Source organism: Amblyomma americanum, chromosome 9, assembly GCF_052857255.1.
Source record: "Amblyomma americanum isolate KBUSLIRL-KWMA chromosome 9, ASM5285725v1, whole genome shotgun sequence".
Classification (NCBI taxonomy): Eukaryota; Metazoa; Arthropoda; class Arachnida; order Ixodida; family Ixodidae; genus Amblyomma; species Amblyomma americanum.
Window position 1 is genome coordinate 126,281,083 of NC_135505.1, and position 19,832 is coordinate 126,300,914.

The 19,832-nt window shown below is 44.7% G+C and overlaps 1 protein-coding gene across 1 annotated transcript; it reads left to right on the forward strand.

Moving 5' to 3' along the window:
• Nucleotides 1-1,489: 1,489 nt before the first annotated feature.
• On the forward strand, nucleotides 1,490-19,383 carry LOC144103657 (uncharacterized). Its single transcript, XM_077636319.1, has 5 exons — nucleotides 1,490-1,837; nucleotides 3,712-3,992; nucleotides 6,164-6,330; nucleotides 12,706-13,421; nucleotides 18,226-19,383. The coding sequence occupies exons 1-4, from the start codon at nucleotides 1,490-1,492 to the stop codon at nucleotides 13,212-13,214; spliced, it is 1,305 nt and encodes a 434-aa protein (XP_077492445.1). The 3' UTR covers nucleotides 13,215-13,421; nucleotides 18,226-19,383.
• The last annotated feature ends 449 nt before the right edge of the window (nucleotides 19,384-19,832 follow it).

Here is a 19,832-nt window from a genome sequence, read left to right on the forward strand (position 1 = left end):
TGACGCAGCTTATTTTTGCTTGTATTTCTACGTTGCAGTTCCAAATGTGTTCTAGTGTTGTAGTGTTTATTTTGGGTATTAAAAGTTCCTTCTCAATTTTTGTCAATTGTGATTTTGCTGTCAGCGAGTTGCAATGTTTATAATATTGGAATTTTCTATCATTACGTCTATTTCGCTTAATGCTGCTTCTGCGCATGTATATTCCTACAACCGGCCTTTTTCAATGCTCCTAAGAGTTTCAGTAAAAGAATTAAAAAATGAGAAGTTCTAATAGCAAACAGAACAGCAACAAAACGCCTTGCTTTAGCCATGCGGGTTTTCTGTTCAAAAAGGTTCTTTTTGCTTGTATTTCTACGCTGCAGTTCCAAATGTGTTCTGGTGTTTATTTTTTGGTATTAAAAGTTCCTTCTCAATTTTTGTCAGTTGTGATTTTGCTGTCAGCGAGTTCCATTGTTTGTAATATTGAAATTTTCTATCATTACGTCTTTTTCGCTTAATGCTGCTTCTGCGCATGTACATTCCTACAACCGGCCTTTTTTAATGCTCCTAAGAGTTTCAGTAAAATAATTAAAAATGAAAAGTTCCAATAGCAAACAGAACAGCAGCAACAAAATCGCCTTGCTCGAGTCATGCGGGTTTTCTGTTCAAAATCATTTTCATGCGCATAGGTTTCGCAGTAAGTGAGGAAATGCATTAACAGAGCAAAAGATCCTCGGTCCGTGGCCACAGCAGTCGATTGCCCTCAAGGCATACAAGGCACTCTTTGCCTACTTGAGAGCGACTGGATTGAGTGACAAATTGTGACAGCGTTGTGCGTGTGTGTGTTATGCCTGTTTCCCCTTCTCTCTTCCTCCTTTTAGCCCCCTATTCCCTCTTCCCCAGTGCAGGGTAGCCAACCAGAACCCCTTTCTGGTTAACATCCCTGTCTTTCCCTCCTCCTCTTTATTATATCTGTCTATCTATCTGAGGAAATGCATGTCAACAGCAGGAACTGTGTCGGAAGGATAAGTCAAGAATACGAAACAAAAACGGGCAGAAACATGAAATGATTTCTCTAGTTGTAAGCGGAAATCTAGCACAGGTTTTGCTTTCGGTCGTCAAGTGACTAAACTACTCGTTGCTATCGTACTTCAGCTATAATAACGCCGCGGTGCAGTTAACCAGAGTATTTTATTGTTGATACCAGATGTCATGTCCTTGCACACACTTACTGAAATTGTACGAGCTAGGTTTAGATCTATTCATCTTTACTCCAAGATGTATTTTTTGTGGCGTGAAGAGAGACGGGAGCATCTTTGTGGGCGAGAGTATTGCGAGTTCATCAGCAAAGCATTTGTTTTTGGAATGCAAGCATCATGAAATACTTTTCTGTGTTTGTGTACATGCAGTGATAACCGGAGCTCCCGAGCAAGAAAGATCGCCTCTTTAATCCTCTGGACACCCCGAAGAGACATTGCCAACTTTCTGGATGACCGACGCACAGTACGGAATGGTAATAATAGCCCCGTCCTCCATTGCGGCGACCACCGAATACAACATCACCAACATCGACGTGCCGCTGCACCCCAGTGAAGGGTGGCCCCAAGAAGGCATCTACGAAGAGGAGTTCTCGGAGAACTTCCAGCGGGCCGTGACAGTGCTGGGTCACCTGTACACTTTCTTCATTCCTCTGCTCATTGTGCTTGGCCTGGTCGGGAATGGCTTGTCCTTCGTCACATTCCTTTTCACGAGACTCAAGGTGCGAGCGTCGAGCTTCTACCTGGGAACGTTGGCGCTCTCCGACTTTGGCTATCTTTTCCTCATGGCCTTCGTCTGGCTCGACAAACAGGGCGTCAAGGTACGTTGGCGTCAAAGCTTTGATTCATCGTGAAATTGCTAGGCATGAGGCTTATAAAAGATTGCACGCTATGCGTTGGACTGTGCGCCCTGATTGTGCAGTAATAAAGCGCAAAAACATTGCAGTTGACAGCACGCATACGCCAAATTTTCGGGGAAGCTTGGTATCAAGCTGGTGTAGGACTAATATGTTCTTGGCCGCAGCTCGGCAGATGATTTTTTCTACTGAATAGAGCATCTGAACGCAAATAGTGTAGTTCCTGTTTGCCACATGTGCGCGCAATAAATGTTTTCCTGGCCACAGGTCGATTAAAATAATGACGCAGATTATTCACTGCTACGAATTTTGTGATCTATCCGGCTGCCTTTTAATGCCTCTTGCCAAGCATACACTTTTTTGACAGTCCAAAATATCATTACTCTCTGATATTAGGATCCTCGCGTCTGATATTTGCGATATTCGAAACATGCATACAGCTCCAGCGCGAAGTGTTCACCCCTACCTTAAACCCGCAAAAGTCTGAACGGATACCAGTTACTTGAGCATACACAAAATAGTGAGGTAGCCAAAAGAAATCTGAGGACCATTATTTTCGGAACTGCCCAAAACCTTGTTAAGCCTGTTTTCTAGTTTTTCTGTTGTCCACATTAAGTCGTAATGCGCAAGTGCGAAACAAAGGTGCCCAACATTGTTTGTTACTTTTTTTTTATTCTTGCTTGACATATGCCGTTAACAGAAAGTTATCGTCAAAATCTCAGTATGTATTAAACGAATATAGAAGTAGGCAAACGTTCTTTGCATTCTTTTCTGCGCTGGTTCCTTTTCATTAGTGCGCTAACTTTTTAGAAAGGAAGTGCATTAGTGATTGTTCACAGTTTTGTTATTTACTGACCTTTTAAAATTTGTTTGCCTTCTTCGCTGTTATATTCCAAATTTTTGTACTTTCCGTGCTATTGACCCGCCGCTGTGGCTCAGTGGTTAAGGCGGTCTTCGACAGAGCCAGAACAGCCGGGTTCGAACCCGACCGCGGCGGCCGCGTTTTGATGGAGGCGAAACGCAAAAGGCGCCCGTGTGCTAGGTGTGCGATGTCAGCGCACGTTAAAGATACCCAGGTGGTCAAATTGTCCCGGAGACCTCCACTGCAGCACCTCTTTCCTCCATTTTTCTTTCATCCCTCTATTTGTTCTCTTACGGTGCGGTTCGGGTGTCCACGGAGTTATATAAGGCAGTTACTACGTCATTTACTTTCCTAAAAAACAATTTTTGTTGTAATTTTTGTGTTATTGTTTTAAGAGCGTCAGCTCTTACTCCTCATGTTTCGAGATTTCGTGGGGTCTGCTTCCACCCTGAGATCACAGCGCGATCTGTGGCAGCAACTAGAAAACAACATCTCGCATTGACACTTGTGGCGTCATCTACAATAGCACTGTAGAGACAATCACCTGCCACGTGCCAATGATGACGTCACGGTCCAATATGATGGATAGAGGTCGAACTATGTGAGTATGACGTCAGGGGACGAAATGGTGCCATAGTTTCGGTTCCTCGAATTCAAGATGGCGGTCATTAAAATTGGCTGTGCCCGCTCCGGGTTTTCTTCACTGGCCCCGCTGGATGCGGACTTTCGTTTTACGCATGGGCAATAAGCTAACGCTCGTTACCTCAACGTCTTCCAGATGGTGGCGGCCTTTCTTTCTGCTCCCCCTTTTGTGTAATGCACCGCCTAGGGGTCTTTAAGAGAAAATAAATGAAGATGATGATGATGATGATGATGATGATGATGATGATAACGATCTAATTCTTGCGGAGGCCTAGGAGCCAGTGGTGCGGATACTGAACGCTGGCATATTCTCCGTTGCGTTTTTTTTATGCAGATGCTGAATAAGCAGGGCGTATGCCAGGGAATCCTTTACCTGTCGTCGGCGTTCAGCTTCTGGTCAGTGTGGCTGACGGTGACGTTCACGGCGGAGCGCTGCTTCGCTGTTCAGTGCCCCCTCTGGCGGCTGCAGCTGGGCACCCGGTGCCGAGCTCGCGTCACGGTCGGAGCCACGGCCGCCGCTTCTCTCCTGCTCAACTCCTACCTGCTTCTGCTCACCGACGTCATTGTCGAGGAAGACGGCGCTTCGGAGTGCCACCACAGGCCTGAGTTCGAGCAGTGAGTTGTCTTCCTGCGAAGAGAACGCGCGTTAGAGGCGCTAAATAATGCAAACTTTAATCTTGTTTTCGTATGATTAGCTCGCGACGAGAGTCTATTTATTTATTTATCTAAAATACCATCAGGGTCATACGACATTATTGAGGGGAATGTTTACATAAAGTAACTAAAAATAGAAATACGAACGTAATTTTACAGAAGGTTGCTATTTATACAATGTTAGCGAATGCATTCTCGAAATAAACGGTCATCATTATTTAGTGCCAGCGATGCGGGAAGGTGATTCTACTCGTCGAAAAGACGCGGGTTAGATACCGGCCGCAGTAGTTGAATTTCAATGGAGGCGAAATTCTAGAGGCTTGTGTACTGGGCGATGTCAGTGCACGTTAAAGGACCCCAGGTGGTCGAAATATCTGGTGCTTTTCACTATGGTGTCCGTCATAGTCTGAGTCGCTTTGGGAAGTTAAACCCCCGTAAAAGAAACCAAACCACTTTGTGTTCACGACATACCTGTCTAATTCCACATACAACGACGCCTATGTAAACAATTTAATAAGCCACCCGCCATGAAGCCTAATACTGTGTTTATCAGTATGTTTCAACCAGTTGGGAACTAACTCATTTCAGTGTCACTAGAGAGTGAATCACTTGAGAATAAATACATAAGCATAATTACCGCTGCTCATCCAATGAGAGAACTCTAGATCAACTAGTTATTATTTCTACTGTAACAAGGCAGAGACAAATTAACGAAGCCTTCTACTTCATTATGTTTCGTGTAATACATATATAATGACCGGGATTTGTCGGAAAGGACCTGTGGGCGTCGGTAAAATACATACATGTGATAACGTGCTCTACGACGCAAAATACAAATTCAAGGTCTTAGGCAGATATCGATTATCAAAGAGAACTGTTTCAGAACGTCAACCAAACTAAACGTCATCGGAGTATACAGAAATATTCCTTTAATTTCATATATCTGCATAGATTAGGAGCCCAAAAAGAGCTTTCCTGCTTGACCTATAATGCTTCATTATGCATTACACCTAAATATAAATGGTGTCAGGAATGCGTGAGGGGCTGGCGAACGCTAATATGTTAAGGATAAAGAAACAAGAGCATTAACGTTGAGACGATTAGAAAGATAGATGCGCGCAGCTGAGCTGCTGTACAAAACAGTGGTATTAAGCTTGTAATAAAATATTTGTACCAAAACTTTGCATAGGCAGGGTGGATTGATAAATTCGGACAAAATGCTACTTAACACAGACCCAGTGCAGTCGACCATTTGCCTGTTTTTGGCTTCTACGAAGCCCGCCCACTGCTGGTTCTGTGTGAGCATCAATCAGATAAAGTGCTTTTCAAATCATCCTAGAGAACCGGGAAACTCTAATGCAGGGTTGAAAGGCTTTATATATTAAAGCATTTAAAAAAAGCAAGCAGTCTCGTTGGGTGTGTACGGGGCATTTTATTACAAAAAAAAACATGCAGCATGACCATTACTGTCTCTGATTTTCTCTTGTCATATAGGGCTGTCGTTGGCCAAGCGACGGCTAGTACTTGCGACTAGATGCTGTATTTCGCTAGGCTCCTTCAAAATTGGCTTTCCAACTGGGCGGTCTTCCACCCAACACAGAATAAGGTTTAAACTTAGTTCTCAATAGCCTACTGGAGAGAATAAATAATCTTCTCCCGTGTGCTAGTTTCACGACACTGGAAACTGGTCGTAAATCTCAGACGTCAGTTACTACAAAACAGCAAGACATACTAAGCAGCGTAATTATCGGAAGCATGTCTGCTCAGAAGGCAGGAACGCGTAGAGAAAGCCGAAACACGAGACGATGCACAGCGCTGGCTGGACATCAGAGCTTCGTATAGTTTTGTGTTCATTCTTTGTTCACTGTCTGTCCAATTTTTTTTTTTACTCCAATCTTCATGCTCTTTCTACTACGGTTCGACGGTTTAGAAGCATGCTTGGGAACATAGCTCTCTGTGTTGTGCTATACGTCATCGGAAGTTAACTTTTAGACAGGCCTGTGATCGTGTTTTCGTCGACTTCCTTGAAAAGAGTTTTTGTTGAGTGCATAAAAGCTGAAGTTTGAGTTCAATTACAAAATGTTGCCTTCCGCTATTTTCTCTCTCTCTTCTTTGCCTCCCCTTGCCTCAAGGATTCTGCACTACACGAATATCATGGACACAGTGGTGACGCTCATTGTGCCGTTCATACTGATCGTCATCATGAATTTCATGATTGGACGTGCCCTGTACCTGTTCAACGCACGGAGGAGATTACAGCGTGCAAACAGCGCTCAGATGGACTCCGCCGGTGACCCTGGTAAGTAAAGCTTGTCTCTCGTGCTTTTCCTGCACGTGCTCAAACAACAACGGCCACGAAACTGAATTGGACGGAGGTTCCGGATGCTTGCCGGCGCGCCGCATTGGAGAGCGCCACAGCTATTCTAACGTGTTTCAATTTAACCTCTAGTAACGTAGAAGATTGCTTCTAAATATTTGAGGGCCTCTCAACACACGAGCTTTGTACTCACGCGGTGGCGGCTCGCTCTGTTTATTGATTCGCCTATTCGTCTGGTGTGTGTGTTCTATAAGGAGCAGCGTTGAAGAGACTTGTAGAAAATATCTAAAACTTTTTTACAGCCGTGGGAGCAAGCAGCAGCCTGTTTTCGACCGGAATAGTTTTGACCAGTTATGGTTTCTCAATCCCACGGTGGCACCCCAACGCTTCAAACGCGTGTTTCGTGTTTTGCCGCCATCAAGATCCGGCTATCATGGCCGTGATTTCACTGGGCGACCTTCAGTGCAGCTGCTCTTTCCCACAGCCACTGAATCGCCCCGGTGGGTCGCACCATTGGCTGATGTGAGTCTCGCTTACCATATGTGAACAGGAAGGACACGTAGCACCAAGTCTGTGTAATCAAAATGAAGGGCACTGCAAAAGGTGCAACGATTGCTCTGCTAGAGACGCCGATTATGAAGACGTACCCCGGAAATGAACTAATTACAAGCTCTCTGACAAAGAAGAACAATGCAAGAGGTGTTTTTCTCAAGAAAAAGCTTCTGATCCCGTTTCGCTGGGGTTCACGACGGCGGGATACTCACGTTGGTCACGCCAAGGTTTCGCTGTCGCCTCCTATTTTTACCGCATATGTGCGTGACAAGCACCGTTCAGGGCAGATAAAGCCTCCGGGCACGATTTGGGGGTGCTCCCTCGCAACAGTGTACTGGAGGGGCGGTATTGTTGTTTGAGCGCTTGGAAAAATAGCGAGTACACCAAAGAGGAAGCTCTTTCGGCGGAGGACATTATCGTCCTCTAGGTTGTTGTGATAATGGCGTTTCCGTAGTCTCTAAGTGGACAGCTGAGTGAATTTCTGTTATGAGTCTAGTTCTATATAAAGCTTGTATGATACACTATCCGGTTCTTCTGACCAATTTCAAAGTATACTTCTTGCGTGTATAGGTGAGATTCACCGTCTTTGTCAGGACAACCCGACGACATTGCTTCCCAGCCGTATAGTGGCCACTTGGAGCACTGCTACAAATCAAAAGTTGTCGAAATGTTGAAGCAAGGGCCCTACTTGTATTACATTATGCAAGTTAAGGAGTGCTGTATAGGAGCTCCGCTGTAGAGTTAAGTAACAAACAGCATTTCCTGGTTACTTTTGACATAGGTGGTACAAAACATTCTGTCAGATCAAATGCAGCTTTCGCAGACAACATGCGTGAAGAGCTGACAGATCATGTGTGATGTTGTTTTTATCGGCTCTAGTCTAAGGGATGAAGATGATTCGAGCTTTGCTCACGAAACTGAGATAGAAAATTTGTAGTTAAAAAATTTCGTATATTGCAATAAATACAACTGATATGCCCTGACACTGCCTGTGTCAATAAATTGTGTCATTCCGTCAGGTGTCATACTGGGAGCACGAAAACTCTAAACGCAGCAAAAAGAAAAGTAATTTAAAAGGCATTGAATGACGTATTAAATGTACTGCAGTGTCATTTTGCATATTCGTTATCAAAATCATGGTTTCTGAGCAGAGTACTGATGGGTAAATATGAAGAATTGTAGAAACTGTACAGTAAATTTAAACAAGTAACGTTCATATATACAACGTGGTCTCTTAACGGGACGCTGTAAACGTTAACGCACGCTGAAATGCGGCTTTCCTTCAAATAACGGCAGCGCAACGTAAAACAAGGGTACTTGAAAACCAGGGCTGAACATAAAGAGCGCAATATATTGTTTTTGTGACTAACAGAAATTGTGGACTTCAGAAATATAAACTTTCGTCACAAAATTTCTGATTTCTTGCTCTCAAAACTTCGAAAATGTGCTTAACCCAGAGGACCAGTATTGCAGTCCCTGTTGTAAATATACTAGTACACTCTCAAGAATCGAAAACAGTTGGAACCCTCCGCTGTGGCTTTGTAGCTTTGGGATTTGGCCGGTGATCTCAAGTTTGTATGTTTGATCCCATCCATGGCAGCTCTCACGGTGTAAGCATGACAGTTGTGTATCGATGGAGGCTAAACAGAAGAGCTCTGGTGTGCTATGCGAGGTCTGCGCAAGTTATGCAACCATTCATGATCTAAGTTATTCCGGAGCCGTCCAGTACAGCATCCCCATAACTTATAACAAGACATATTGACAGTAGCGCAAAAAAAAGCGGACGATAGACAACAGAAAAAAACAAGAAACAACAGAAAGTCAAGACAACCAGAGAGTAGACAAGTGCACGTCTTTCTCTATTCTCTGCCCATTTTTCTTCTTTTACGCTGCTGTCGGTATTTCTAGTTTATGCATCAACACGCTCAATTCGCGGCAGTAACTAATTTATAAACAATGTGTCGCTTCGAACGTTATAGCCCATTATTATTTGATTTTCCTGCCAACACTAGTGTCTTATGAGCGAAATAAGTCGATGAGAGGAGGTGCATTCGTGATGCGGTTTAGCAGTTCTATTTTCTCGGACCTTCATCGCAATGGCATGCTCCCTTGCCAAGCATAGGCGTGTATCCATCGTATTACTGCATATTCCTATCGCATTCCTATATCAAGTTCATTCTTTTTATGTATGGGGATTACACTGCTATATCGTAGCGGAAAAAACAAAATCTTATAAGGTGCCCCAACCCTGCGATAGCGCGTAACGGTATTGACAACAACGATTATGCAACAACGTGTTGTTCACAAGCCAGGCGATATAGGAGGAAAAAATATAAACAACAACGAATATGTAACGCCGACATATCGATCTCGACCCAAAGATACAGGCGCGAAACAGCATTAACAATAAAGGTAGTTGAATATTAAGGTGTATTTCCCAACCCAACGGTAGAGGGAGGAAATAACATGAACAATATAACAGTGCAACAACAGGAACGTGTTTTTTTTACAATGCAGCTGCAGTGAGAGGGAGCATCATAAACAACATGCGGAGTGCAATAACAAAGTATTGTCCAATACCCAATCGTATAAGGATGAAGCAACATATGAAAAAATGAGAGTTCAACGACAAGAAATGGCTCAAAACTTAACAGAAAGGAAACAATAAAAAAAAACTTACAGCGTCTCAACGTTGTTTTTAATCCATTAATACAAGGAGAAAGCAAACAACATCAACAACAATGGCAGCGCAATACTTGAACGATAGGTGGAGGAAATAATAACAACGACTTGCCACCACAACGTGTCGCTTGTTTACTTCCGCTGAAGAGGATTGCCAGGCTCGAATTAAACTGATGCATCCAGAATGAGTTCCGGTGAATCCTTTTCATCTTCCGGGCCCTGCCTAGTGACTGCACTTGCTGCATCTCCAACTAGGGAATTCAGAGCAGGGAACAAATAAGCCGGAGCACTGCTGCAGCTCACGCGATGGCTGTGTCAATAAGAAGCCGCCGCTGAACATGTCCCAGCTAATATGAAAGGCAAATTTCGGCGCATACTGACAACAAAGCCATGCTGGCAAGATAGCGTCGCCATGTCCGAGGAATCGATTAGCTGGTTTGGCGCGGACAGCTACGGCATGCGGAAAACATCCGATCAATCTCTCTGCGGCCAGAAACGAGGGTGCTTGGGCACGACATCTCGAGCGACGTCTTAAGACACGAAGGAGTTCTGAGTGCAAGCAAGTCTTGCATAAGCAAAAATTTGCTGCTAGTCTAGTTGTCATGTTCCATGTTATCCTGTAATACTACCCAGAGAAGTCAGAAATAAGCTGGAACTCTTAACTTCGGCATGCCTCACAGGCTAAACTTTGTCATTGACACTCAATACTACATCATTCAAAAATTGACGCATCTGTTTGTGCTCTTATATAAGAATTTAAACGTCAAACAAATCCTGTATGAGGTTAAACGCAAGACATTTACTAGAGAAATTCTTCACCCTTCGTCGCAAAACGTGCATGGCTAATCGGGACTTAGGAGCGATATAACTTATTGCAAATGGTCGACCTGCCCAAATTTTAAGTTTCATGAAGAGTCATCCTCTAATGCATATGTTTCTCCAAGAAGGCGTAATTACGGCAGTTTTTGCTTTTCACTTTCTTGTGCAAGTGTTCCCGCCTCGTTTGGAACACCGTAAAACTAATTCCTCTCTTAGTCGAGAGAATAAAAACCATACTGAGGACCCAGTGGAGCTAGCCTGTATCGCCTGAAAACCGCACTCGACGATCAGGACGCCACTTTCGCTGAAACCGGAGCATTCACAAGTGGAACTGAAGAAAACCTTACATACTCGTGTCGCAACCACCGAACTATTTATCAAGTAAGCGCGTAAACACCTTTCTCCGCATTTCTCAGAGATTAGGCTCCCCACCGTTCATTTCAAAACGATAATCACGGATTCTTGCCTGAGGTAGACGTCTCAGGTTTGCATCCAGTGGCTGCAAAACCGTTTTGAATGCAATTTCCTCGGCAATAAAGGCTCATTTTGCTGCCGGCCGAACACGAGCATTCCCAGAAGAAACCACAAAACAAATGCTTGAACACAAAAATTGGTTCCGGTTTTTCTTAATGTCTATTTAAGATTGAGACTTTCCGGCCTCAGTTACATTGGCCGCGGTGTTTGAAATGAAGCGTGTCAGCTCGGGCTTTTGCTAACTGTGTGCGGATTCGTTTTCTGGGCATTCTATGCAGTACTTGGAAGATCGGTGTGCCTACTAGGTTTCAATACCGAAATGCTGTTGATATTTTTCAAGAAAACCACCCGTCAGGTTGATGAGAGCGAAGCAGAATAAACAAAGTGAAAAGTAATCAAACTTATAATTTAACGACAGCTAATAGTGGACTGCCCGATAGGCAGGCAAGTTCAGAAACGACGTGTTTTGCTAGGAAAGCTTTGCTTTAATACAAAATCGTTTGTCGTAAAAGTAACCTGTAAAAGTATATTTTTTTGGCATCTTGATATTATTCTTTGGAGTAACGCAAGAGAACACTATGTTAACTGTTGAATGCCGGGCAGAAATGACGGGCTTGCTGGCAAAAAGGATGCAACTGAAGAGGACAACAGGAGCGCTACGGTCGTCTGAGTAGCTGCTATTTTCACCTCCCGTCAGTCTCGCTGTAGCATTTCAGAAGCTAAAGATTTATTTCAGAGAAATCTAAATATTCAAGAAGTAGATAACATGCTACCATGCTCTAACACCTATAATTCCGGACCACTCTAACTCTTCGCCTTCTGTATTTCGCATAGCTTTCAGCGTATGCCATCTAGCTTCTTGAAAATCCCTAAAAATGCTCACCGAAACCAGAAACTGTGCCCCGAATTCCCTACTGCAGAGCTGCCCATTAACGGTAAAACCCGCTTAAACATCGGTGTAATCATCCTGTATGTCATCTTGGACATGACTTTGGTCACGTGTTTTTCCCTGCCTACTCTCGGTTGCGTCCCACAGCGCAGACAAAAGACGCCAGCCCTACCCCATCAGTGTATATCACTGCATATGCCACACGGGGGAGAACAGGCGTGTCCGGCACATCTTGTCAGCACTGGGGAAATAAGTGTACATAACGTCAGGATCAAACGGTTCCTCGGAAGAAATATCTTACTGATGCCTTGGTTTGACGAGGCGTGCCGTCAGGTTAGCTCGGTCATGCCTTGCAAATTTTGTTCGTTGAAGTCCAGCGTGTTTGAAATCTCCTAGCACGGATAATACCCTGCAGTGTAAATGGGTGAGGGAACAAGCGCGTGTTAATGACATACTAATCGAAATCAAGAGGAAGAAATGGGCTTAGACATGACATTAAAGTGAAGGCAAGATAACCGCTGATCCTTAAGAGTAACGAAGTGGATTTCAAAAGAAGGCAAGCGTAGTCGGGGGCGGCAGAAGGTTAGGTGGGTGGATGATATTAAGAAGTTTGCTGGCATAGGTTGGGCTCAGCTGGCAAAGGACAGGGTTAATTTGAGAGACATGAGAAAGTCCTTTGCCCAGCAGTTGGTGTAGTCAGGGTGATGATGACGGTGGTGATTCTGTGGACGCTTGAGGCAAACCTAGCAAACTGAAATGAAGGTAATTTGTTCGGAATCATGGGGCATGCTAATCTTGTGGACAAGGACATTAAGGGCCACGAATGAAAGAAAAGACGCCGTCTATTTTGGTCTGTTTATTAATGCCCTTCTTATCTTCGGCGAACGCACTTGAATTCGTTTCGAGAGCTCACTAGCGAACTAAAGTCTCTCTTCCCGCAGACAACCGCAACACCTCAAGCGGCTGTTCACCGACGGCCAGTAACAAGGCGATTCCTACAACGGTGTCGGCTAACGGGAGCACCCGCCTGCAGCACCAGAACCCCGAGAGGCTGCTGATGCACCCGAGCCAGATCAGCGTGTCCCGCATGCTGTTCCTGGTGTGCACCGTGTTCATCATCCTCAACTTGCCCAGTTACGTGGTGAGAATCCACGTGTTCGTGCTCTCCATCAGCAATCAGCCAGTTCCGGACCACGTGCTGCTGTTGCAGCGATACTTCATGCTGCTCTACTACACAAACTTCGCCGTCAACTTCATCCTCTACAACCTGGGTAGCCGCATCTTCAGACGCATGATGAAGCAGTACGTGTCCAGGAAGTGGAACGCCATCAGCTCAATCTGCCGCGTTTCGGATAGCTTCGAGTCGAGCGCTGGAATAGCCGTGGACGTGGCCTCCTTGAAGGCCAATGAGAACGCGCTGCCCAGGCACAAGACGGCGCCGAAGACGTGATGCCGGGACGGCGGACGCGGCGGCTGCTTCCCCCTGGGTGTAGCAGGCAGGATAGGTGGCGGCTGCCGCGATGCCCGCCACAACGAGCGATACTTGAAAAGTCACCGACAAGAAATGCACCAGTGCTGCTACCGGTTCCCGGCGGTCAAGTCAAGCTCAGAGTCGGACTTCCGGTTCTGCCAGCGGGAGTGTCGTCAAAGTGATAAGGTGAGGGTTCTGGCAGTATTCCGCGTTCATGGCATCAGTGCTTAATCGGGAGGGGGCGGGGGGGGGGGGGGTGCAAATAGAACTAGCCAAAAGCTTTGACGGCAAATGCAGCATGAATGGCTTCGAGGGGTATGGGACGTTTGCTGTACTTTTAGCCCTACGGTTACAGTACTATCCCTACAGTTACAGCCCTACATTACTTTTAGCCCACTGTACTTTTAGCCCTACAGTTACGAAGGCATGAGTTAAACTATTTGACATCATCTTAGCCTTCGGCGTAGTAAACGCAACCGAAGCAACCGTTTTCCTCTCCGACCAGAAGCAGCATGATTTATGTGGTATGTCATATTTTGCGCGTGGGCGCGGAGCTGGTATTTTTAATACGACGTGGTGACATCTGGAGTGAGATCTTCATTGTGATGGCAATGTGGTTTCACAAGACAGCTTCTAGCGCGACTTGCTTCCAGCATTCCATGGCTGCACAACAAATGGCACAGACGGGACAGCAAAACGCTGCGTTGTGTCTTCCCAAGTGTGTCCGGTTTGTTGTGCTCTAGGCATGGGGCACTGTGGCGTCAAGGTAGTCTCACTGAAGGCAGTGTAACAGTAGAGTTACCACATGCACTGCATCCATTCAATGAAAAAAGGAAAGTTTGTAAACACAAAAAATTCTGCGGCTATTCTATAAAAACTTTAGTGGACTGTTTAGCTCAAGTATGACGACCCGATGTGCCGACCTGCAGTTTAGAAATCATCGCCACAGAATGGGAAGGTTTTGTTCACTGCCTAACTCTTGGCCAAGCATGACTATTCAGTTACCAAACATAAAGCGGCTCAAATAGGAGCTGTAGTTATTTGAAATTGCAGCAATGACAATTTGACTTTGCGGATTCGCGCTAAAGGCAGACAGCTGCCTTTTTTCATCGGTATTATTGGCTTTCGTGACCACTCCCCTCCAGTCAAGATTTCTGAGTTCAAAATGATTTCACAGCCGGCTGTAGAGCAGCACTTTCCTAAAGCATTCTTCATCGCCATCACGAAGGCGTAGGATGCAAAATTTAATCATTTTAGTGGTTGCAGTGCCAACTAGAGATGTAGGTTCGATCCCGGTCGCAGCGGTCGCATTTGGAAGGAGGCGGGATGTTAGAACCTCGAGGGCTGTGCGACGTCAGTACGCGTTAAAAACCTAAGGGGATCGAAACTTTCCGGAGCCTTTCACTATAGCGTCCCTATAGCCTGAGTGGCTTTGGGACCTTGAAACCCATAAACCAAACGATTTACAAAAATATCCGATATTAAGGAAGTGTAATTATGCAAAAGTAAAAACTGTTTCTTGACAGGAATGCGTTCCGCAATAATTCTGCTTTACACTCGCATGGGCGTTTATCGTGTGCCCTAATCAAGTACAGCTCACGGAGCAACAAATTTTACAATTGGCCGCTACGAACTCATCACTCAAATAGGAACGGGAGCAGAGGTTGATAATTCAACTTATGGGTACTCTACAATTATACTGTGACGCACTAGAAAACGACGAAGCAGGCAATGGCGAGGGCAGGAGCGCCCGTGCTAGGCCTGCAGCCATTAAAGCATATAAATTCCATCTGTCTTCACGTCTAGTTATTAGGCTTACCGGTGTGTAACGATATGTACAAAGACACTATTTCCTATTTTACAGCTGGTTTTTTTCCTGACGTACATAATCCAAAAGTTATTTTGATCTACACAGATATAACAAAAAAGAGGCCTATTTGCGCAGACTAGGTGTCCCCTTGAAGCGACCTTTATTGGCGATACCCATGCGTGTTTCAGTCGCAACCAGCACTAATTTTTCTTTAATTGAGATTGTAAGGCAAACGTCCGTAAAAGGCTTCCCAAAACAAGGCTCATTTATGCCCTTTGCTAACAGGCACGCAAAGAGAGAAAAAAAAAACTCTTAGAAAGCGATTTCATGAAACAGAAATCGCATATGGCGCCTAAAGTTTTTCTTTCAATTAATAATAATTTCCAAGTTGACACCTTCATTTTTCTTATTTAATCCTTGGGGTACCAAACTAGAAATCGCCATTCTCTCTCTATTCATTAAATTCGCCAGTTAATTGTTTTAAATATTGTTTTTTTCTAAGGACCATCACTGATTTGAATAACCTCACGGATAATGTTTTCAGGCAGACATCATTGGATTTGTTTGAAGTGCACTTAAAATTATGGTTGTTGATAACCTTGCCGCGGTATTTTCTTGCGGTCGTTCTATGTGCAATTCTGTTTTGTTTGTATGTGTCGGTAATTTTGCATCTTAAAACAATGTTTCCCACCTGCTTTGATCTTGTGTACAAGGTCGCAGTATTCATAAATAAATAAATAAATAAATAAATAAATAAATAAATAAATAAATAAATAAATAAATAAATAAATAAATAAAGTAGGTCGTAATCGAGAGGAGGTGTTTGTTGTGTGAATTTTCTCGCGGTCTTTTTCTCACATTTCTCTCGCTTTTGAGAACGTAGCATCACCTCATGAGTGTACATTCGAATAGCAAAGGCGGCATCTTCACTGACATAGCTACAAATTAACTACCTTACTTCAGAGCCACATTCTGCCGTCAGATGGCACACCGATTTCCTTTGTCGCAAAAAGTTTGACCAATGTTTAAAATTATCTTCAGAGTTATCTCAAGAGCAAGAAAAGTATCCAAGATAGAAACTTCCGCCACCACTTCGATAAAAAGGGATGCTCTTTAATTGCATCTATCCATTTTCCACGCGCAGTGTGCGATATAAACTCTCTCATGGAACCGCTCTTAATGGTATCCTAAGTCAAGTCCTGAATATAGCTGCGCAGTTCTGCGTTCTCTGAATTACAGTTTCATTTCTGAGAACGGATCAGCAACTGCTAATTTCTTTCCCGGACTTCATTGTTCCGAGTGGAACAAGAATATAAAACGTCATCAACGCCGGCCAGGGGGGCTTACACTTCATGAACAGTAGATTATTTAGATGGTAGCAACAGGAAACATGAAGGACTACCACCCCTCTTGACGCAACACGAGGACTTTGAGGAAGAGGACTTATTGTGATAAGAGGCACGTTGGGTGTACTCTGAACCTGGAGGCGCCTAATGTGGATGTTCAGGCTTTGGTGGAATTGAAGCAGAAATTCTTAAACCTAAGTTACGGCTAGTGGCGTTTGAGCAGGTTCAGTTTCGGAATAAATGAGTGCAACGACGGAAACTTAAGACAGGTTCCTGACCTCAAAACGAGCCGTCACAGGCGGAAGTTTTGCAAGCTGTATTGTTTGGATATTTGCTCTAATAGCAGATTGGCTCACCACAGATCGGTTTTTCCGAGCTTTGCAGAACTACTTGCTAAATTGGTACTGATATTTTTTTAAGTTTGCTTGGTTAATAATGACTAAAGCTTTTTTATATGGCATTCAAATTCTAAAGCATCTTATTGATGCAAACAAATCTCGCTTCTCGGTAGAGCTTCTAAGCGCTCGGGGACGCGAGCAGCATCAATTCCAGATTTAGATAATCGTCGTGATGAATTGTGCGCTTTAAATGACACTGGTTAAGAACTCTGAGCGCTGCATTTCTCAGAAAAAAAGAAAAAAAATTGGCAGTGGCTTAGCTCGGCTCTTGCAGGATACACGTAGCAAGAGGTACGTTTCCCTGGCTGAGCTTGTGGTGGTCACTGTATGTTTAGGACTGAGAGACATTGGGCTCCATATCGGCTGCCATGAGCAATCTATTACGCTCGGCAGTCTGGCATCTCCGTTTGGCAAGGCGTTCCTCTCTCTGCTCGGGCGTCTCCGCTGCTCTCTTCGCCTTCTTACGCTCATGCTCTCTTTGTTGAGTAGCCTCAGGCGACAACCTCAGGATCGGAAGAGTTAGTCTTCTCTTGTCTATACCGCCGTTTAGCAGCGGCTGAGGTCTCCTTCTCTGCATCCTTGTCAAACGTTGTGATGCAGGCGCTCATTACATCTCCGCCTTTTACACGCAATGCTGCGCATGCGCCTCGCGGTTCGGGTGATAGACCGGCGTGCGGCGAGGCAGCGACGAAGCGCGCGGCCGCGGGGACGGCGAAGCGCACGTCACACCTGCTGCTCCTCTCCGGTTGCCACGGTACCGGCGCATGCGCACAACTGGCTACTCCAGACCACCGCGAAATGTTCGACTGGTAGCCCAGTGTAGCTCTCGCTACAAATTCCCTCGACCAAACCACTGGTTTCCTCGAGCTCAAATTTCGCACACAAGTTAGATTTTTCGGCAAGCTTTGTTTCATACACGTTTGAGTGGGTACTAGATTGAAGTATTAGAAATAGTCTAATGTATGCACGGTGTACTGCGCGGCTGGTCCAAATAACACGGTTTCGCAGTAGCTGTACTCATAGCGTCACCTCTCCTTGGCAGTAGAATGACAAAAAGCCGATGAAAGCGAGGCACGAAACCAGGAACCCGCTCAAACCTTCCGCGGGCCAGAGGTGGTGTCTGGAACATCTACGCAGAAACCGACTTTTTCTTTTCTGTTTCGTCATCATAGCGTACGATGCAGACATTACCTCACCGATTCGGGCATGTGCTGGGAGCAAAACGAAACATGCTGCAAAATACAGTCTCCGTGCACAAGTTCAGCCCGAACAAGCGAGTGGTTAAGCGGTGAAAATTTCTTTTCTCTATATTTGCTGATCAAGGTTACAGTCAGTATTTGATCCTCACTTTGAACTTGGAAGAATGCTTCAAAAATTGGCGCGCGGAAATTGCAGCAGTGTTTGTGGTGTAAATATTTTCCATTCTTTCATTCCAGGTGGCCCCGTGGAGTTATGCTTACTTTGACACCTCATCCACCCTGCTAAGCACTTCGACTAAACAGGGCCGCTCTACACTCTTCGACTAAAGAAGAATGGGGAAGGACTCAAGAGGACATGAACCATTATGAATGAACGCTTGCCAAGGAAGTGAATTCGAAGAGCTTTCTTGAACCTGCACTTGTTACAAGAGCTGGCGTGCTACAAAGAGCTCCACCGAATCCACCTTACACTAGATGGTTCTGTCTCCAACTTGGTCACTTCTACAGCAGCAGGACGCTTGTGCGAGTACGCCCACACTTATTTCACACGGTCGTGACCGACTCTCAACTGTGTCGTATTCCGTGCTTTTACGACATCTGCTGCTTCTAAGTGGCTGGACTGTCATGAAAGGTGCTCACAATGGCTGCTCAGCGACTTCAAGCAATGCTAACAATGTTGTTAAAGGGTATGTTAAGAGGGGTGTTCAATACGTTTTGCTTGCAGCGCTGGAAGATATTACGGTGCGGAATGGAAATGTATTATATGGGAATGAGACTTTGGAATCTTCACTTCTCTAGAAGCCCATCTATGTTTTCTTTACTCCCATTATCACCCTCTGCTGTGCTGGACGTGGTCCAGCTGTGCACCACATGAACCTACTTTCCATCGCAAAAGATTTCAGCAAGGCTGTTTTGCCTCATAAGCTTTACATCGTGAACTTGGTTCCATTGAACTGAGAATTAATATCACATCAAAAAGGTACGCACATCGTATGATGTAGAATTCAGCAGCGCAGTTGACGGTGGTGCCTTGAAAAGCACTCATTTTTCTACTAGGATTTCATGCAGACATGTTCTGCGCATTGCGTCAGTGCACGTGTAGGGCATACCATACTGGACGTCGCCTAGTTAACCTCCCTGCCTTTCGATTCATCTTTCTCTCTCTCCCTCCCTAGACTAAATGAAAGATTTAATTCAATGGCTGAATGAAAATATAGGAGCTGAACAAGAAGCTGCACTGAAAGAAAACATACGGAATACCCCTCCTTTATTCCTGTGTTCATTGAAAAGACGTAACGTCTTCATCGTTTAATTCACACTTGCTCATCGTTGTGTGATAGTTTTAACGAACAACAAGTTCTTTCTTCCGTGTGCTTGCAAGTGTTTCGATTATAGGTGGTTACGTTGGTCGGAGTTTATGCCAGGTGTCCCAGCTGAAAGTAGCCAAGCGTGAGACCAACTAAGGGTTGTTTAGAGTCGCGTGACCTAGTCTCCAGTATTTTTTCGTTCTTCAAAGTTATCTTAGTAGTTAAACTCGATTAGCTAATTTTTTAACTATTACCCTGGAGAACAAAGTATCAATTGAAAAATTGTAGATCACTTTAAAAACAGTTTACTGTAACGTTTGCATCAAGATACCGCTAACGTAAAGCAGCTTTTACGGCCTTAAACCCCAGCAAAAAAAAAGCATCTACGGGACAATGGTGCCATTAAACATCCAAGACACGTCTTAGAGAACAAAATCCATTTTTACTGAAGTGCTCTCCCCAATGAGCCTTTGCGTGCACACTGGGGCCAAGATGTGACCCAGCAGCTGGTCACGTGATAGCTTTCTTTTAAGGCCG